We start from the raw sequence: 20,882 nt of genomic DNA, 5'->3' as shown, positions 1-20,882 counted from the left end.
CAACCTTAGAGTATGCATTACATAGTTTCCTAATTGAATGGGGTGAACTTAAAAAATGCAGTTTATAATTAACGAATCATGTAAATTGTACATTAGTAAGTTCAGTACAGACTTTAGCTTTCTGCTAATTTACATGGGCATTATTAGAAAACTAACTTATAAGTGATGCTCAAATTACAGTAACTTGCCAAATTGTAATTAAAAAAAAAACAGTTTATACTAATGCTCAAATTGTAAATTAGTATGATACCAGCTTTTCAAAGGCTTCCCCTTTTCTGGTTGAGGCTTTTAGATTGAGACACTGTTGGGAATTCCCTTGCCAGCAATTCCACTTTCACCAGTGGGAAACAGCAAAGTGTAAGGCACCTCCACCTTTCCAACCCTGTTCTTCAGATCATCATCATTGTTCATGTTAGTAATCTTCTCTTCGATTTCAGCAAGTTTCTTTCCAAATTTGTCGAAAGCTTCCAGTGCTGTCGCGTCTGATGTCCAGTTAGGAGTGTCCCTCTGTCCCAAATACACTTCATCAGTAGAATGCCTCGACAGAATTTCAATGAGGGCAATCCCAAGCACTGTCTGGAACTGAGCAGTGATCGTTTTCAAGAATGCCTTATCAGGGTTGGCCTCAAGCTCATCATATTCTGGAGTTCCCTTTTCAGGCATGAATCTTCGGCTTACAGTGGGGCGGCATGGGAGATAGCCTGCATAAGGGTACTGTCCGAAGTTTACTGCGGCATGGAGTGCAGAAGAAGTCCATATTATGATAGTGCAAGTTTCGATGAGCTCTTCACGAGTCTGCATTTTAGGCCACCAGGGCTCATCTTTTTTGTCACCATGACCCTCCTCTACTAGTTCCTTCCACCAGGATTGGAGTTCTGTGTCATTTTGAACAATGTCATCGCTCTTGTAGTAGAATGAGCAGTAGTCTTTTACCCAATTTCTTATGGCAAACCAGATTTCGATTCCATCAACACCATAGGGGTAGTCCTCTATCACCAGGCGTAGACCGTGTGGAGCACTATCATCCTTGACTGCCATTCCTCTGCATTGATCAAACACATAATAATGTCATTAAAACAATCATTTGAAGTAGTATATGCTTAAATATGTGAGACATGCATTTCTCATTTTGCACAAGTCTTATATATGTATACCTCTTGATGAGATCTGCAGGGAGAGCTTGCTCAGGGAAAACCCAATTTTTGTAAACAACTGATGACATCTCCATGGAATACCGAGCTGGAAACACTGTCGTCTCCAGAATGCCACCAGCATTGATGAGGATTTGCCTGGCTAGAGCATTTATGTTCATGGTGTCGCGGAAGTGAGGATGAAGAAGCTTGTAAATCGGGTGGACAACACTCAGCTGTCTGTTTGTTGCAATTACCACTGGCTCACACACTGCATGAGTATTCAACCTGTGACCAAAATACGTAAGGGAAATATTATTAGAAACCGGTTCCAAAGTATAAAGAAAACCGATGAACATGCTCGCTTAAGGATTGTTTGAGAAGTAATACCAGTGACTGATAAGTTGATGAACTCCAGAGTCATTTACAGCAACATAAGCTTTGGCCAGCTGCCATATGGAGCTTTCTACACCTTCTTCAGCTGGTGTGAACACACTGCTAATGCGACCGAATTGATCTCCATCAGGATGAGGCAAGCTAAGTTCAATCACCAATGGCTTCAAAGTTCCATCTTTTTTCAAGAAAAGAAGTGTCCTGCTAGCATAAATCCTTGAGGAAGTATTTGTGTTTATACGCCTCACGTACGGCATCAGTGCATCATGGTGGTCTAATATGTATAGCTTGTTGTTTTGTAGTGCCTGTAGAAAAAAGTTCCATAATTATCAATGACATGAATCAGCATAAGCTAATTGAAAGGTGTCTGCACACTGAAATATCTTTCGAAGAAAATGAATCAAAGACATTACCTCCTCCAATGTCAGTCCATCCAATTTATCCTTGATGTGTTCTTCTGTAATTGTACTGGATTGATCACCATAAACTTTTGGGTCTAGTGTGCTTGTTGGTGGAAATGCCTGCAGTTTAAGTTATAAACAAATATTAGTAAACATGAAAATTTTGATGCAATACTTGAATTTGAAGAAGGGAAAGGAACATCAATTTGACACCCCTGCAAATTCTAAATTTCTGTCCACTGTTAGTACTAAAAATAACAGAAAAGTTATGATGAAATTACTTGGAGGCGACTAATGTTGACAGGGTTCACTCCAGCTAGCATTTCTCTGGCAAATTCTTCGTCTGTTCTCCAAGCCAACCTATTCTCTGCTCAAAATCATTATAACCTCACAATTAGACGATACATCAAAGAATGTATATTATTTTAAAGCCATATGCATCTTCTAAAATATATATGTCATACCTTTGATCACTTGAGGCATTGGGAACCTGAGGAACTCTGCACCATCAGTTCGGAAAATTTCTCTGATCATCTCTAGAGGGATGTTGTCCCCAACGTCCTTTAAGAAACCTTCAGGTACTGGAATTCCTCCTTCATAGAGTTTAAGTACATCATCAAAGCTGTCAAACTCATTAGGAGTGGGATCAAACAGAGCTTCTAGCTCAGGTCTAATGAACTGAGCTATGGATTTCAGTGCATAAGCGAGGAAATCAGACATCTTCAAGTGTCCAAATCTTTCGTCTCTTGGAACATAAATGTCTAAGCTCATGAGAAGAGGAATCCTACTCTCACTGCTAGGATCTGTTCAAAAAATATCACAAAACATTAATGGTCATAAAATGTTTGGTTCATAGACAGCAAGTTAGTAAATAAACTATGACAACAACTTGGTTCACATAAATTGGCTAACCTGAATCAGTTGGTTTACGGCCGGTTCTTCCTCTTCGAGGGTAAGGGTACTCACTAGACCCTCCCAGAGTTGGACGGGCACGATCTGATCCCTTGTCTGGATTTCCCAGATCATTGTAGTAAGCATAATCATAGATCCTGTCATACTCCTGGAGCTCTCCTGTCCCATTTCCTCTCAAGTGTACTAGTTCTTCTTTTCTGTACTGTACTAGTGGTAGTGGTGTATCACTTGGAAGATAAGTCTGCAAAATATATTAGAGAACAATTTTAGCTTAGAAGTCATGTCACAACCTCAAAATATTATCAGATTTGTCATGCATTCATGCATCATTACCTTGTTAACAAAGAAAATGCGGTCTTTTGTGTATTTTTCTGCAGGGTATACCCATGAGTTGCAAACAAAGTGTACTGTGCCCTCACCAGGAACATTGTCGAGTGTGATGGTCTTAAGGTAGAACTGACTGTGGTGATTGTTTTTTATTAGGATTGCTCCTGGAACACCAATTTCCTCTTCATAATCAAAGGTAACCTGGTATGCAGAATCTCCTGCTGTTAAAGGAGTGATTGTGCTGATCCAGTCTTCCAAATACGCAGGCTTTCCAAGTTTCCCTTTCGATCCATTCTCTATAAAAAGACATCCAAATTCAAAAACTGTTTCTGCATATTCTAACTTGTATATTTTTTATGTCATCTGTCATTTTTCCACTGTAACAATTATTTTCTTTTGTACTAATCAGCTCAAGTCGCTCATGAACACAGTTAATTTTCTCCATTATAAGCCACTGGGTTAAAAACAAGTTCATGTTTTAAAATTTCACCAAGGACAAAGAAAGTTTAAAGTTAGAAGCAAAGGAACTTGCATCTGACTGAAAATAGTATACCATAAAAGATCTAGCTAGAGAAAGCCAAGCCAACTGCATGTTTCCTTTTAATTGCTGAAACTGGTAGATAAAACAGACCAGTAGTTGAGACTTGGGGATCAAGGGATTAGTTAACTGTCTTGATCAATTTTCTTTGAATAATCACAATGAAACCCCACAAATGGGTTCAGCACATATGTATGATGTCTAAATCATTATCATATCTTTCACAACCTTCATTATGTCACTTTTGAAACAAATCACTTCAAATCATGTCTTCTGCTAACAAGGCAAAAATGCAATTATATAACCACAACAATTTTTTTTAGAACATGATCCATTATAAAATGCTACCTTAAAAATATTTTAAACACACCTCTTGCCAGTTACCTATAGTAACTTCAGGATGCCACTGAGTGATGAATTAGACTATAATCGCTAACAGCTTCCGGATCTTTTAACTATTTGTTTCAAATATGAATGCATGCGTATATATGAGGGAGAGATAGGTCGACTAGAAACAACCAAGTTGTTTTGGACTAAGTCTAGAATAATGGATTAATTTGAGTGTTTCAAAGATTCAATCTTGTTGGCTAAATTCTTCAACTGCAAACTAAAAAGGGGAGCTAAATCAGCTAATAGCAGAAGATACTACAAGTTGGCTGGCAAGATTTGCTTCTGAAATGTGATTCCCTAAGCTCAGAGAGGCATGATGTGAATTATTGCATGTCTTGATATATCTCATCTATACAATTATGATTTCTGGGAGTAAATCAGTAAATACAAAATAAATAAATAAATAAAACCTCCCCAGGTGTATTTCAGTAGTCTAAAGAAGGATTATAATCTGAAACCAGTGGGAAAATGATGAGAGTTAACTGGTTCATGATCATAAATCTTTATGTTAATCATAGTGCCATTATTAGTTTGTTCAAGCCCCATATGATTACACCAATATATTGATGAACAGAACAAAATGCTAAACAGAAAGCTCTAACTTTATACTCCTGAAATCTAATTATGGATATGATATTTGCCCGCGTTTCAGATGAGAATAAATTACCAGAATCGGCATGAACAGCACTGATGAGCTGCAGAGAAACCCTTTGGCCCAAAAACTCATGCACACGATCAAGAACAGAAGCATTGAAGTCGTTGAAATCCAACACATTCTTCTTCATCAGAACAACAGTTCCTGAAATCTTCTTACTAGCGCCATGGTGGTGGCCTGTGATTGCATCAAGCAAGTTATGCAACATCTTGAGACTATGCTTGCTTTTCCAAAGACCTAGGCAAAGAATATGGTATGTCTGAAAAAGTAGGTATATCACGAATAATAGATGCGATTGAAAGTTGGTTCGGTTTGATTGGAGTGAAGGAGGGGCGCCTTAAGGTACTTATAGCGGGGAAATGTAATGTGAGACAAGTATTCATAACTTTGAGAAGCTTCGGAACTGCTTCTTCATATATTCAGCCACGTTCCATATAGCTATAGCGTCAATGATCATTATATTTTTTTTCTTGGGATATAATCTAAGAAGCCGAGTCATAATCTTTCATATGGTTGAAGTCAAGTCTTTCGTACGTAACTTATCGTCAATGATAATCACACTTGGAAAATCTTAAGAGGGATGACTTTACAATTCGACAACTCCATACCCAAATTCATTTCCCTATATACACGAGCAAACTCATGCTAGAATTCCATAAGTGCAATATAAAAATTTGCCCATGTCTACGGTTGGCAATATTCCTCATTATACGGGAACTATTACTAGGGGATGACTTTGTGATGTTGACCGCCAACCCATTTGATCTTATCATCAAGCCATGCATCAAGGCCGGGCAAGCAAGAAGTGTACACTTCAATCCATTTTCAACTTGTGAATATACTGTGGAAGCTAGTGATATACTGTACATTAAAAAAATAAAAGATAAAATTTACAATGAAAAGCAAAAAAATAAATTTGAACCACAGTTACAAGAAATATTGAGGTGCACCAGCCCATGAAACATAAGAGAAAGTTTTTATTTTTTAAATGTAACTAATGGGCTAACTAGCATCGATTTTATTAATGAAACTGTCGAATATAACGAGAAACACAAAAAACTTTTATTACGTAATACGGACTAACCTCCAGTCCGCAAATAATAGTCTCTCATATTTAATAATCGAAGGTCAAAGTCATTGTCCTTATAATCAATCCTTCTACTATTATGGTATTTGTAAATTAGATATACTATATACGTTTCATGTTCGCTTCAATCACCGACTATCTTCTCGTAACTCCTACAACCACGACATGCATAACCACCGAAAATGACACATATCCCCAAGCAAGGATGGATTGTGTATACATGAATAACTCCCCAGTTGGGCAATCGATTGGCCAAATTTGGTTCGCAACTTTGCATTATTGACCATTATAGGGATGAAAGAAATAAAATGTGCATATTGAATCTGTCATATGGACTAATGAACATAGTCTATGGAAATATGGAATAAAAATGAAATCATATATGTGTAGATTGTTGAGATTGGGACGTAAACGCGGGCGTCTAATCTACACGTAGGACGGAACATATATCCTCTACCTCAAGAAAAGTCACCGTGGCCAAATTGGAACCGCAGCTGCCAGCTACGGTGGCGTTTTGGCTTTATCTAGCAGACTGGTATTTTAGCCTTTGTAAGCAAATTGAAGAAGAAGCTGCCTCATTGGACCTATTCATATTTCATCTATTATCTCTGTAATTTTATTGACCCAGAAAAGATTGAGTTCTCTTGACCGATCGTTCTTCGATTCCAACCATGCTATTGCTTTGCAGATATATTAATTTATTTCTTGTGTTTCCTCACTTTTTTGTCACATGTGTGGGATTCCTATATTCTGTTCTTTCTTAAACATCACACTCGGACATTCCAAGATCTGTAAGAGGGAAAGTGTGGGCGGGATTAGTGTTAATTATAGTTTAATCACTAGAGAAAGCGACTCACTTATCTGAACACGTACTAAAACTAGGACTATAGCACACAGATAAACAAAATCACAATACAACCAATTAGGGTGAAGATCGATCTTTATTTTTTTTTTCTGTTCTTTTTTTTCTTCTCTGGGATGGCTCACGGTCATATACAATCCAACGTACAAGAAATTTTTAGTACGTAAGAGATATGTAGTTCAATTATTTCTACGATACATCAATTGTCATGTTATTATATATAGTTATATTAATTACAGTGATACAACTATAATAACATGACAAGGCAAGTTGGCAACCAATTAAATCAAGTTCTAAGTGAGCTAGGGAGTAGGAAGAGGAAAGCTTTTGGCATTGAGGTTCTGCCTACGCAAGTTCAAAACTAGTATAACGTACGTGTTCAATGGTTGAGGCCTAAACTAGGTTTGAAAGAGTGAAGATTAAGACTAGTACGTACATTTGCCCTCAAGTCCTGATAATTAATCTACTTGGTCAAGAACAGATAGACGTGACCTCACATTTTCAGAAGATATGATCATCATACTTAAAATTGAGAAGCGTCAATATGAAGCGTACGTGTTAAAGAACCAAATAATAGATAAACATGACAATTGGTTAGCGACTGAAACATCCATTAAATATTAACATTCAAACACAAAATGTGTAATATGCACACAATTAACTAGGAGAACTACAAAATTTGTTGTTCATATGTATCTAAAAGGAGTACAAATTTTAAGAGCTATGCACGTTAACTCTCTTGTTAATGTCTCTTACGTCTAATCTGCGCTACATATAACCAAGGTTCAAAAAAAACTCTAGGTGATCCTCAGGAGGACAACTGCCTCCAAACTAGCATTTAGACGGCTAGGCGATGTGTAGGTGGATTTGAATTATTAAATAATAATTTTATTTTTATACCTGTATTTATATGACCGAAATATATAATGACTTAAAGAGTAATGAAATTATGTTTAAGATATTCAATTAATATCAATTTTCAAAATAGTCTAAACTCTGAATAATTAACCTAATATTCAAATCAAGTGACTTCTTTGTTTCAAAGTTGTGCTTTCAAATTTTTTTCTTTATTTTATTATAAATCAAACCAATTTTGGTCGCCTAGGTCATCTAAGACTGCCTAATCCCCAGAACGCCTAGCATGCTCGATTAAGCAATAAATGACACGGTCGAGTGCCGCTTAGCTGCAGCCAAGACGGTCGCTTTTTAGAACATTGCATATAACCACGGAGATCGATCGAATCTAGTCAAATAATTGATGCACAAAGAAATTGTAATAAATTAAATTGGAATAATCGATTCTTTATTGAATATTCATTTCATCATGTGATTCAATTGCAATAAACTAAACATATCTGCACCATGAGGATCGATCATTACTATGGAGTCACTGAAAGTGACGTCCAAATAAAACGATCGATAACAAGAACTCATGGATCGGAATGAGAAAGGTAGATGTAGAAATGTAGCTAGAACAGTTATGGGTGTGATCAATAACATATTGTCCAGTACTTTACACGCAGATTCAATCTTCGTTGGCAATTACATTAACAGCAGTGCAAGATTCGATCAAATTGGCATCGACAATTTGATTCAAAAGGACACTAATGTTTGGTTGTATGCATTAGGCAAAGTACCACTGACGTTGTTAATCACCAATCTTTAGAACTTTGAAGGTTGAATCGTAATGTTTAACGCGTGTTTGTGCATGCATGTAGGCCGTATTATTATGTTTCACACTTTTACCATACAGAATTATTTTAGTTTTGTATCACAAAGATTTAAATGAGATGTCACAACAATATTTCTTTGAATTTGATTTATGACTACTATTGTCATTGTTAATTATGTGTTTTGCTGTGGACAACTCGACATTTGATATTGGGGTACAGTACGTACTAGGTATCCTATGTTTTAAACAACGTACATATGCATATATATATAATTGTTTGTCTGGATTTTGGTTCAATAGAAATTGTTATTCTGAAATTAAAACGTGGTTGAAGGCTAGGGTTAGGATTTAGGAAGGTAGAAAGTGGCCAAACACTACTTGCAAATTGATAAATTGTTTGACATGTTACAAGATCTTCAAGCATGGTAATTTGACATCCACGAAAGACGAATATCAGATCTGCCCCATCTTCATTTGCCTGTCTATATATAAACACGTAATGGTGTCTAGGAGGATGGCTATATATGACCTCTCTCACATATCAAAATTTGGAGGTGTGGTGAGTTAAACATGGTATATGTGGGGATAATATGATATAGATGTTTCCATTCATCTGCTCTCATGGAAGTTTACAATGCATATTATACGAAGGAAAATAATCAATCTTAAGCTAAGTCGACTAAACCAATACGTACACGAAATAAATCTAATTGAGGTATATATATATATATATAATAAATATTGATGCATGCAGTTAATGACAAAATTAGTATTAGCATTATAATCTTGGAGTTGAAACAATGTAAACTGGTATTCTTAATGTAGATGCCAAACCATGCATGAAGGGTTTCTAGTATATTTGTTTGCTGGTCTTTGTCTTTTGGTTCATTTCCCCGATCATGAATTTGATAATATGCATAGTAAATTACGTACCCATGCTAATTTGCATGTGTATATAGAGTGGAAAATTATGTATGCAATTGTTTTCGGGATGGGAGATAATGAGGTATAGGGAAGGTAGATACTCATCAAGGAGCAGCTGCCGTTGATGTGATTGACGCAAGTGCATGATGTTTTTGATACAAACTCAAGTGCATGATTGAAAGCTTAGTTAGATCATTCATTTCATGATGGTAGATAGTTATCGATCAAGAATCATTTTGAACTACTATCAAAGAAATTATTATTGTTTTGATAAATCAATAAATTATGAGTCATGATAGTTTGTTCTTATGGAAATTGAAAATTGGATTATCAAAGAGTTTCAACGATTGGGAATTCCGCGCAAATAATTCCTACTTGACCGTAGCGTAAGGCTGTAACGCCTTAACCAAAAAAGAGAGGCTGTAACGCTAACATCTGTATCTTGCTTTCGTGTTGGGCCTGCATGGGTCAAACTGAAAAGAATATTGGGCCTCTATGCCTTATTTTATCGAGTCCCTGGTTCCCTCTATATGAGACTGTTATTGTAATAACATAGATCTGCCGTTGCTTCATTCTGTTTCTCCATACTTAGCACTTAGCAGAGACCCCGCCCTTCTCTCCATGCTTCCACAGTAAACGAAATGGAGAGAGATCACAGACATTGCCTTGAAGAAGAAGAAGAAGAAGAAGAGGAAAAGTTCACCAACGTAGATCAAGATTTGCTGAAATTACGAGGTATACTTGATTTCGATCTTAGCTATCTGTCCCATATTTTTGTTTACGCTTTGAGATGTATGATTATGTTTGTACTTAGAGCGGGCATGGCAACACAGTATAGATGAAATTATGCAATTTTATGGGATATACTTTTATATGTGATAAATTGTGGCACTTCGATCTTATATTGCAGGCATTGATGGACTCAAAAGCGTAACTTTCTCCATTTTCGGAATGGGAGGACTAGGAAAGATAAGCTCAGCACCGGCACTGGAGAAATTAGAGGTTGCAGCGGGCTGCTTTGCGTAATCGCATCCTTTGATCTGCTCTGTTTCCTCCATTCCTCCTGTTTGTTGCGACTTCAGTTGCAATTTGTAGGTTTTTTCTGTTTATGTGTGACCATTTGGTTCCTAGCTCGCCGAGCCTTCGTTCTGCTTCACTCCTTTCCTTCCCTGATTCTCATTTGGTCATTCTCCTCAACGCAGTCATATTCCTTTTGATTTTTATGTGTCTTCCCATTTTTAATTAATCTCTTAACAAGTCTGTTCTCCATGAGCTCATGGCACCAAGCTACATCATCCATTTGCCCCTTGTTGCTTTGCTGGGCCAGCTTGCCTTTGTTTTTGATTCTGATGAGAGATATGATGATCAAATTGGGATTGCAAGAAGAGATTATCATAAATTGAGATTGAAAGAACAGGAAGCAAGAGAGACAGAAAGAACTTAGAGAGGAAAAACCCAAAGATATATACACAGTTGATCAGGCCACAGGGTTGTGCATGTAGTTTTATTTCTCCTATTCTCCTACACATTTGAGAAGATACCTCAATCAGCTTGTGTTAGTCTCTCTTTCAATATTCCATAATTGATTGTAAGGTGAAATATGTAAAGCTTCTATTGGCTGACTACTGTATTATATTTGTACCTTCAACTTCAAGGAAATGCTTTCATAAAGTTTTGGTTCATTTCAGCCAGCTTAAGCATATATAATGCTCAATAGTCCTGACTAAATTTTAATAGAAATCAAGAGAACATTTTTAACTCGACATACTTGTAGAAAGTTACATATAACATACTTTTAAAACAACTACCTTAGTTCAAACTGAAAAACTGTTAGGTTTATAAATTATAACATACTTCTAAACCCTAATGCTAGGAAAGCCAACTTCACCGTTCCATTAGCCTAAATGGTTACTTGGCTGGAATGATGGTAAAATTGGTAATGGAAGGTAAATCAAGTTTCCACTGTCCAGTTCCGGTCAAAGCTGCCTGAAAATAGATAAGAACCAAGTACTGTACTGTCCTGTACTGTGTACAAGCAAACATATATGAAATTTAAGAGACCAGTAGATCGAGTCAACAAGAGCTTCAGAAAAGGACCAGCAAATATCTTCATATCTTTGATGACATATGGTGACAGAAACCAATCTTTGACTGGAAAGATGTCCATGACTCCATGGCTTCTATAGCAGGATCATTTCAGTCATGTCCCAAAATCTAGCGCTTCCCCTCCCATATATATATAAGACCACTGCAGCTTCATTTAATTTGTTTCGGCTTATCACAAACACAAAGAGCCGAAATGGGAGGTGGATGGTTCCGGGAGAGAAATCACAGACGCCGCCTAGATGAAGAAGCAAAACTCAAGTATCTTGATCAAGTATAGTTCTCCGTAGCTTACAATGTACGTATAATTAGTTGGGAATTCTTGATCCAGTATTGTGTTTCTTTGTCATTCTTGAAAATTCAGTCACTCGGATGAAACATCAATTTTCAGTTATGCTAATGCGACGGAATTGCAGGTAATGGTGGAACCAGAAGCTTTGATTCTTTGCTTTAGGAATGGAAGGTAACGGCAAGATAACAGCAGCAGTGATTTGGGGTAGAGCTTTTTTAGCCTTGGGGTCACCTGAACATATATGCTTTCTCCATCCTCGTTTTCCCCTGAAGAGGTGCGCCGATTTCCTCTCGGGTCAGTTGGATGAATTGATGCACCTCACGGTGCATAAAAGGAGTCGGCCTCGCGCCCCGACCACAGGCTTGCAAGTTTATATTTACAGTTTGGGGAATTATTACTTAATAGAGCATCACGTATAACCCTGCAAATATCTCACCCTTCCCTTTGAAAGAAGAAAATGTAAAGGAAACCCTAGCAAATTATATTGTACCAACCAAATTAAATTCAGATGATCAGTATTAAGGCCGGGCATATATTAGTTCGGTTCGGTTTTTAATCCAAATTAAAACCGAACTACGGGTTTTTAAAATCTCAAACTATTCACTAAATTGAATTAATCTGAACTGAAACAATCGGTTTAACCAAATTCGGTTCGGTTTCAATTCACATCTCATATGTAAAAATTTTAAATTTTTTAAAATGTGAGACTCGAACTCCTACCCAAAGATGATGTCACAAATTACTACATCACATACAGTTCTCATTAATAACTATATAAAAATTATATTTATTCTTATTTTAATAGATATTTTTAATAAAATATTAAATATCAATGTTGGGATTCAAACTCCTGACCTAGAATATAACAATCATGCGCTCTACCAACTGCACTAGACAACCTTCTATGTTATGTTTTGTTATTTTTTGTATTAATACCCATTATTTATTATTTTTTAAATCATTAAATTAAATTCGGTCGGTTCGGTTTTAAATTGGTTAGTTTAATCACGTAAACCATTTTCAAACCATTTAAACCGGTTTCAGTTCGGTTTTATTCATTTTCTAAACTACATCTCTTCAGTTCGGTTATCCGGACCATATTTTCAATTCGGTTCGGTTCGATCGGTTTTTCTTGTTTAATTCGGTTTATACCCACCCCTAATCAGTATTGTAATACTTGTCTAATTAGCTCTGACGGTTGAAATGAGGGAGAGTCGATCATAAATTCAAAGGCCTCTTGTCTAGCTACGGCACCCATTCAAAAGATTTGAAAAAGCACCTATTTCTTATATATGATAGGAAAGTAGGAAACATCAGACATGTAATAAAAAAGAAAAGAAAAGAATTGCATAGCCTGATCAGTGGTGACTAGCTAGTTCCTGAGGTCCGAACTACAATAATGAGGGAGTGGGTGTCATAGCCTGATCACTTATTATCTGCAAGCTAGCTAGGTTATGTTAACTAACTACAACAATGAGGGAGTTGGTGCCATAGCTGTTGCAGTTGGATAGGAAGGATACATAGCAATGCCGCACAAACCTTCTGGAGGATTTGCATTTCGAAGAATTCTCATGTAACCCTTTTCACCCCAGCTCTCGCCCCATGAGTTCTTCACTAACCAATAGTCGATGCCATCTTCAGTCGTTCCATACCCAACAATCGTAACAGCATGCATTAGGTTTGTGCCGCAGTTACCGGAAAATACCCCACTGGCGTATGTCCTAAATTCATCTGCATTGGCATCAATGGCAACTGATACTGGTTGCATGGACACAGCCTTAAGTAGATCATTTTCGTTGTTGGGAGGAACCATTTCATAACCAGTTATCTTGGCAGCGTAGTCATTCGTCTTAGTAGTGTCACACGTATCATCTATACCCTTGTATTGGTAGTTTTCTTCAGTAGTGATTCCTCCATTTGCCTCTATGTACTTAAAGGCATCTTCCATATTACCACCAGCACATCCTCTGTTAATGTCATCTCTGTTACAGTCCACAAGTTGTTGCTCAGACAGAGAAATCAATTGGTCACTTTTGATTTTGGTGATCCCCTCAATTGTTGCCACTACAGAAAATGCCCAACAAGAACCTGCATATGTGTACCGAGAATTTTATGAGTTTACGTGAAAGAAATTCATTTACATACAAATAATCGATCAAGGTATGCGATATAGAATTATATGGTGGTTTTCTTACTGCATACTCCTTGTTCCTTGACGGGGGTAACAGCACCTTTTTCCCTCCAATCAACTCTAGTCGGAACATCAGTTTCCGACAGGTCCTGGTACCCAAATGATTTGATGTTGCTTGAGTTTGAGGTGACATTGGGAGCTTCAAATCCAGTGTAGCGTCGGAGGAATTCTTCCTTGGTCATATCGGAAAATTGATTGAGGCTTAACTTATAAGTCTTGTTATTCCCTTGGTTGTTGAAGGTATTAACAAATAACAAGTTCTTCACGAATATTGCGAGACGCCTTTCTCGCTCTGCAATGTCAGTGTAAGAGCGTCCAAACTGTGCCATCCATTGCTCAAATGGTTTCAAAAATGTAGAGGGATTGAATTCGTCGTTGGACGGGGCAGGGCGTAGTGCCATTGCCCCCAAGATGGTGGACATAATGGCAATGACAACAAGGTTCTTATGAAAAGCCATTGTAGTTCACCGATCAATAGTGTATATCAATCGATCAGGGTCTCTGATGTTAAAATGGCTTCGATTTAGAGAGCTGAGGTGGAGAAGAAAGCCTACTATTATTGGTTTATATAGAGTGAACGTACATGTCTCGATCATGAATGTGCTATGCTAAGTTTATAGAAGAGCAAGTACCATATTAGCGGGTTCAGAATTACAAATTTTAAGTGTCACATTTATGATTAAAGTTAATGATTTGCGGGTTTAACTCTTAAATATCTGGTCAATACTGTTAGTTAATAACACGATCGTCCGGTGGCCAGGAATTGTGCGGTCAACGACCATTGAAGTTACCTACAATTATGTTTTTTGTGGTGTAATTGATTTAGTAGTTTCTTTACCTGCCTGCCTTTTATTTCATCATGACTTGAAATGTTAGATATATTTCAAGAATGAGCGCACAAAATTTGCAGACAATGAGGAGTGATCGATGCATGAGTCGCAAGGGTCAGGGCATCAAACATTCAACATCTATGAATTGATTACTCCTCCATTAATCATAGTACGTCGTTCATACACGTTGATTACATTACGAAATATCTGTAAAAACTGTAGGAATTAATCCACGCTAAATCTCCATTTGATCTTTATAGCGAAAATTGGACTAATAAAGGCAAATAAGCGATTACTCATTAATCTGTTTGAAGGAGGTTAATATCTTACTGTTCAACCAAGCCCTCTCCCACACAGCAGCCTCATATTTCAGAGCCGAGGACTTATCTTGACCGCAATGACGAGCCGGAAATCCCGCCCTTGATGATGCTCTGGAACACCGACTTGTTTGTAGATTTTTTATGGTGTGTTTGGATGAGGGAAAACAAGAGGGAATTTAATATAAAAATGAGTGAATTATTTTGTGTACCTGCCACACCAAGTGTCAATACCATATGATATACTCAACTAATTATATTACATCATGATATAATTAACATGCACACAGTGAAAACGGAAAAAAATTTATTTACATATAAGAATCAATAAGAAACAATCATAGTAAAAAATAGACCAATAACATTAAAAGAGTACGTCATGTGTGATATGTGACGGGTATATATAATAATTTTCTCATTTTATGATTCCTAAAAGTCAATTCCCTTGTTTGACAATATTAGATAGGAAGTTTGGAAAAGAAAATAAAGGAATTTAGTGTTTAAATTCTTCTCTTTAATTCCTCACAAAATAAGTGTTATTTACAAATTCTTTTCAAGTGAATAATTATTTTTCCAAAATAAGGTTTTTCACAATTTAATTTTTATTAATATGTTTCAAACTTTCTTAATTAATTACATACTTCAAATTCCACGTAAGTATAACCAAACAACAAAATTTGTAATTAACCCATTTCAGATTAATGAAATTTAAGATACTATTATTTATAAACTCCAACAGATTTCATATTTTTTTTCATCCAAACATACTGTTATTGTACTTTAACACTGCGAACTTTGTCATCGCCTTCACATGCTATTTGTCGATGTTCTTGATCGGCTACCAACCGCTGGCCAAAAAAATGGCTGCCTGGGGCGGCGGCGGTGACAGAGAAGAGACTATCATGATTGCGAGGAGGGGGAGGAGGAGACACATGGTGACCGTCGTTGAATTTTGGTTGAAGTTTTCGAGAGGGATGGTGGTTATTAGTATTGAGGGTACGGTAATTATTGACGTGTACGTCTTGAAAAGCACCTGAGTAGTGGTCCTAGTGGAGGGAGTAGTGAAGATAGTACGTATTCTCTTCAAAACCCTAATGTCTCGAGCGTGAAACATGATCTGAAGTTAATTGTGCCAATATCTTTATATGAATGAAATCAATTAAGTTGGATCAAAGGAAGTTTGAGCCTTAACTCTCTGAAGTTAATTGTTTTAATATATTGTTAGTTTTTATCAATTTGGACTGAATTGTAGAATAATAGTTTTCTCCTTCTATTTTTTTTTCATTTTTATATTTTCTAAATTAAAATATTATCATTCAAACGTTTTGGAGTTTGATAAACAATGAATGTTTTAGGAAGTTCAAAAATTTAATCATTTAACTCTCATTCTCGCTTTAGTAATAGGAGATGTGCATGCAGAAAAATGACAATGGTGTGCGTAGTTAGAAGGATGTCCTATATTTTGCTACACATACAAATGATACAATTCAACCATAAAATCTTTTATCATATGTGCAAAGTATAGGCATGCCTAAAATGTTGCATCGTCTCAAAACCAAGTATATATATGATCCACATAAACTAATGAATTAACCTTTTTAACGAGAAAATGGGTAGATCATAGACCAGAGAGTGAGCCTCTTTGAAGTCACAGTCACATGAACATGGGTAACGGTCATCATCAGCTTTTTCATGATAATCACCTAAAATATAATTGACTTCTAAATGCGTTGTAACAAATCAATTACTTTTGCTTTGCCTAAAATTTACCCATCATATCAAGTTCCACAAGGTATCTTATAAGAACCATAGGAAGTTTGTTTTTGAGCTCCTTGGTCAGTTCAACTAGGTAAACTTCGCTCTGCATTATTCAAAGCTTACTCGAAGACTGAGTTACCATGTCTTTTCTTGTTACAGGCAGTGTCATTTGTTACTCCGATAACCATGGTAATTTTCTTTTTACTTTATAAAGGTGGACCACCCAAACCTTCCTGAGGCCCAATCTTCCTGAATTCCGCCTAACTGGGGCTCCCCCTAGCCCACTTAGTCCTACCCAGTCGATCATTCAAAATAATTACCGTGGTCTGCGCTGCAGCGAATCATTACTTAAAACTTTCGAAACCACCCAAAATATTCCTCCTTTTCTGTTTTCCCTGAGGCCCCAATTTTGCGCGTAAAGCATTCCCTGCATCATTTTTCACGTTCTTCTTCCTCTTCCTCTCTTTCTTTCTCTTTCGAAATCAAGATTCCAAATTCCAAAATCATAATTATTCAAATTCATACATCACACAGTGTTAGGGTTCCGCAATGGATCTCCCTGATTCGCCTCTCTCAAATCCCTTGAACTCCCCTCTCTCCGGTAAGAGTCTCATTCGCTTTTTATCATTTCTTCTAATTTTAATATTCCAATCGAATTGTTTACGCTTCTGTTTGAATTTGAGCTGGAACGAGTCGCATGATTAATCAATCTGTAGTGTGATTAATTTTGTTTTTTAATATTGAAGCATTCAAAACTATCAGGTAGGATTTGTGTAATTGAGATAGAAATGGCTGATCATGACGCAATAAATGCGGCCAAATCAGGAAATTAGCGCCTCCTTTATTTTCGGATGATTGCGTGATATGTTTTCAGGAAACTATGGTGTATTTGATTTTGATTTCTATTTTTTTTTTATTGATTGATCAGGAATGCGTGAGAGGCATCATCGGGAGCTTGAAAATTTAACACTCAGGGCGAGGCCGGTGAAGACATTAAGGTATTTCACCGTGGCTATTGGTCGGTACGTTCGGCAGTTTTTGGCAAGAGGTGGTTCGTTTGTGCTGTTAACTATGCTAGCAGGAGGTTTAGGAATTGCAACTATGACGATTGGCGGACCTCATGAAACGGTATTAACTTTCGAGCATACATTTTTAAGCATCTGGTTTTTTAGCATTTCGGTTGTTAGATATGTATTTATTATTAGATTACTGATTAGGTAAGATTGCAATTGTAGGAATTTTGTACCATTATTGAATGTGTTTCTTGGTTGGATGGTTTTTATGCATATATGGATTGTGGTTAGTCGTTTAATGTTTGTATCTTTGTGCAGCACATGCAGGAGCTCATCCGTTACCTCCAATTTGGTGTCTGGTGGCTAGCTCTTGGTGTAGCATCATCAGTTGGTCTCGGTAAGTATCTGTTATGTTCGACATTACCTGTTGTTGTAGTTATGTGCAACATTACCTGCCTTTGAATGCCATATACTATTTGTACAAAATTTATTTCTGTAACAAACACTAAATTATTTCATCATAACTTTCATTCAGGGTCTGGTTTGCACACATTTGTACTGTATTTGGGTCCTCATATAGCTCTGTTCACCATGAAAGCTGTGCAATGTGGCAGAGTTGACTTAAAAAGTGCCCCATATGACACCATTCAATTGAAAACGGGTCCTTCATGGATGAATAGAAACTGCTCTGAGTATGGTCCCCCACAATTTTCATCCCAGCAAGGTTCAAGGCTCCCACTTAGCAGCATTTTGCCTCAGGTTCAGTTAGAGGCTATTTTGTGGGGAATTGGAACTGCACTCGGAGAGCTTCCTCCTTTTTTCATATCAAGAGCAGGTAAATAATACTTTCACCAAGTATATTGCGGTCAGTATTTGTATTCTTGTAGCAAACATTAGTTTCCAGGCAGGAACAGCCTGTTGGAACTTTACCGTCTTTTCTTTTCTTCTGAACTCCTATTTTCATTTTTACATCTGAAGTATATATAGAACTATAAGGATTCCACCTATGGAGGTAGTGAGTAATCTTGGTTGAATAAATAACTATTTACGCCAATTGATTTACATAGATCTTATTGTGTACTTTATCATTCTAACATTTGCTCTTGAACTCGATATATTTTTGTCGATCTGTTTTATGCTAACCTATGAAGTATTGCAGCGCGTATAGCAGGGAGCGAATTGGAAGTAATGAAAGATTTGGATTCTTCTTCAACTGAAGATGGTGGAGTTGTTGCTAATCACGTGAACCGGATCAAATTATGGCTTCTTTCACATTCGCAGTATCTGAACTTTTTAACTATATTAGTTCTTGCTTCGGTAAGGTTTCTTCTTCCTCATATAGGAAATTTTTTATAATGTATTGCATCATTTCCCAAAGCATGGGTATGGAGATATACTTACAGCTCTCTCTTTTTTTTTTTTTTTTTTAAAGCTGGTTAGCTTTAATCCTACTCGTGGTCTAACAACCTTCTGTTAATATTTGCCATCTCGAACCCCATTTTACACTGTAGTATATGTATCTCATTTTTCCTTCGATAATTGGATGCACTAGTCCTTATTAGAGATATATTCAGGTACCCAACCCTCTATTTGACCTTGCTGGTATAATGTGTGGACAATTTGGCATTCCGTTTTGGACATTCTTTGTCTCAACAATGGTTGGAAAGGCATTTATTAAGACTCATATACAGGTATGTTAAGATTTAAGATATATTCTAGACTTTGAGAACTTTTTACTATCTGCTTATTGAATATTCATGCGCTTTTATGCACGTCAGTTGCTGCACCAAATATTTGGTGCTTGATGTAATCTCTTTCATAACAATGATAACATACCCTCTAGTGCTGTTTCTAAAATTAGCAGTGTGTCACTGATTGGATCCTTGATCCAAATTATCAAATGTTGCAATTGCCTGCCATGCATGTTCTTAAATTTAAAATTGCTATTGCTATTTACTTCATCTTGATAGAACATGCTTACAGAGGTTTTCAGTTTATTCAGTAAAGATTCTTTGTATTGATGGTTTCTCGTTATGTGTTCTGTACTTGCAGACAATTTTCCTCATCTCAGTTTGCAACAATCAACTTCTTGACTTGGTAGAAAATAAATTGATTCGGTTGCTCAGCATTTTCCCTGGATTTGGTTTGATTGCGCCCAAGCTCATTGCCAAACTCCATATTTTGAAAGACAAGTATATGGATAACTCTCCTCCAGTTACCTCAAACGACGAGGTAGTGTTTTTCGTTTGTGCCTTTCCTCGAGTTATGACTCCCAAGTAACCTATGCTTTTCCTTACACTCCTCTGTTTCCTTCTTTCAGGTGAAAAAGTGGAACTTCTCTATTGGTTCAATTTGGAATACTGTTGTGTGGCTCATGCTCATCAACTTTTTCATCAAGATTGTGTCAGCAACTGCACAAACTGTTCTCAAAGAAGAACATGAGAAGGAGTTGAGTGTATTTTCGAGCAATGTGCATGCATCAGATCTCGGCAAGATTGTGTCAACAAGTGCAAAGAAAGTTCTTAAGAAAGAACAGAAAAAGGAGTTGACTACAGAACTCGGCAAAGCAGCGAACTGAATTCTTCTGAAGGTCGTTCAGATCTACTTATCTTTCTTCTTAAGATTCTTAGCTTTGGATATCGATGGCAGAGAGTTTTTATATCTGCTATGATGATATCTACCAAAGCTCATCATCTGCATCTCTGTTTCATTTTGTACATAACAGACCCCTGCAATGAAACGGAGGTACACTAGTAGAAGCATCTCCATGTCTTTTAGGGTATGCTATAACTTATTTGTAACAATATAGCGATTTCTCGGACTTTGTATCTTACATTTACTGTTCCTGGCAATGTAATAATATCCATTCAAGACATTCATGTATTCAGTAGGCGCAATCTTACTGGTGGGAAATGGTGTTACCATTCTGCAATATCCTTTTGACATTTCTTATTTCCTTTTTCCTAGTCCTAGAGAACAACTGCATTTCGACTATTTTTAGAAGTGTTTATGATGAAGCATGCTGGATCCCCACTGTCCTGCTTCTCACAATAAGATCAATGCTGTTTCACAATTCCATGAGGAATC

At 36.8% G+C, this 20,882-nt stretch overlaps 3 protein-coding genes across 3 annotated transcripts; 1 reads left to right on the top strand and 2 right to left on the bottom strand.

The window, feature by feature from the left end:
* Positions 1-43: 43 nt before the first annotated feature.
* Positions 44-5,073, bottom strand: LOC126796682 (probable linoleate 9S-lipoxygenase 5). Its single transcript, XM_050523420.1, has 9 exons — positions 4,759-5,073; positions 3,170-3,459; positions 2,837-3,077; positions 2,389-2,727; positions 2,206-2,291; positions 1,937-2,044; positions 1,521-1,828; positions 1,155-1,418; positions 44-1,042 (listed from the first exon to the last, which is right to left on the bottom strand). The coding sequence occupies exons 1-9, from the start codon at positions 4,952-4,954 to the stop codon at positions 289-291; spliced, it is 2,586 nt and encodes an 861-aa protein (XP_050379377.1). The 5' UTR covers positions 4,955-5,073; the 3' UTR covers positions 44-288.
* An 8,078-nt stretch (positions 5,074-13,151) lies between these two features.
* LOC126800773 (zingipain-2-like) lies at positions 13,152-14,335 on the bottom strand. The gene is made up of 2 exons (XM_050528183.1): positions 13,882-14,335; positions 13,152-13,774 (listed from the first exon to the last, which is right to left on the bottom strand). Exons 1-2 carry the CDS (start codon positions 14,333-14,335, stop codon positions 13,152-13,154), a joined length of 1,077 nt encoding a protein of 358 aa, XP_050384140.1.
* A 2,881-nt stretch (positions 14,336-17,216) lies between these two features.
* LOC126798719 (vacuole membrane protein KMS1-like) lies at positions 17,217-20,755 on the top strand. Its single transcript, XM_050525759.1, has 8 exons — positions 17,217-17,383; positions 17,711-17,910; positions 18,114-18,192; positions 18,331-18,630; positions 18,955-19,112; positions 19,370-19,486; positions 19,848-20,027; positions 20,116-20,755. The coding sequence occupies exons 1-8, from the start codon at positions 17,332-17,334 to the stop codon at positions 20,371-20,373; spliced, it is 1,344 nt and encodes a 447-aa protein (XP_050381716.1). The 5' UTR covers positions 17,217-17,331; the 3' UTR covers positions 20,374-20,755.
* The last annotated feature ends 127 nt before the right edge of the window (positions 20,756-20,882 follow it).

The sequence above is a fragment of the Argentina anserina genome, chromosome 6 (assembly GCF_933775445.1).
Source record: "Argentina anserina chromosome 6, drPotAnse1.1, whole genome shotgun sequence".
In the NCBI taxonomy this organism is placed as follows: Eukaryota; Viridiplantae; Streptophyta; class Magnoliopsida; order Rosales; family Rosaceae; genus Argentina; species Argentina anserina.
The sequence above is the reverse complement of the archived record's forward strand: the minus strand, read 5'-3'. Positions and strand labels throughout refer to the sequence as shown.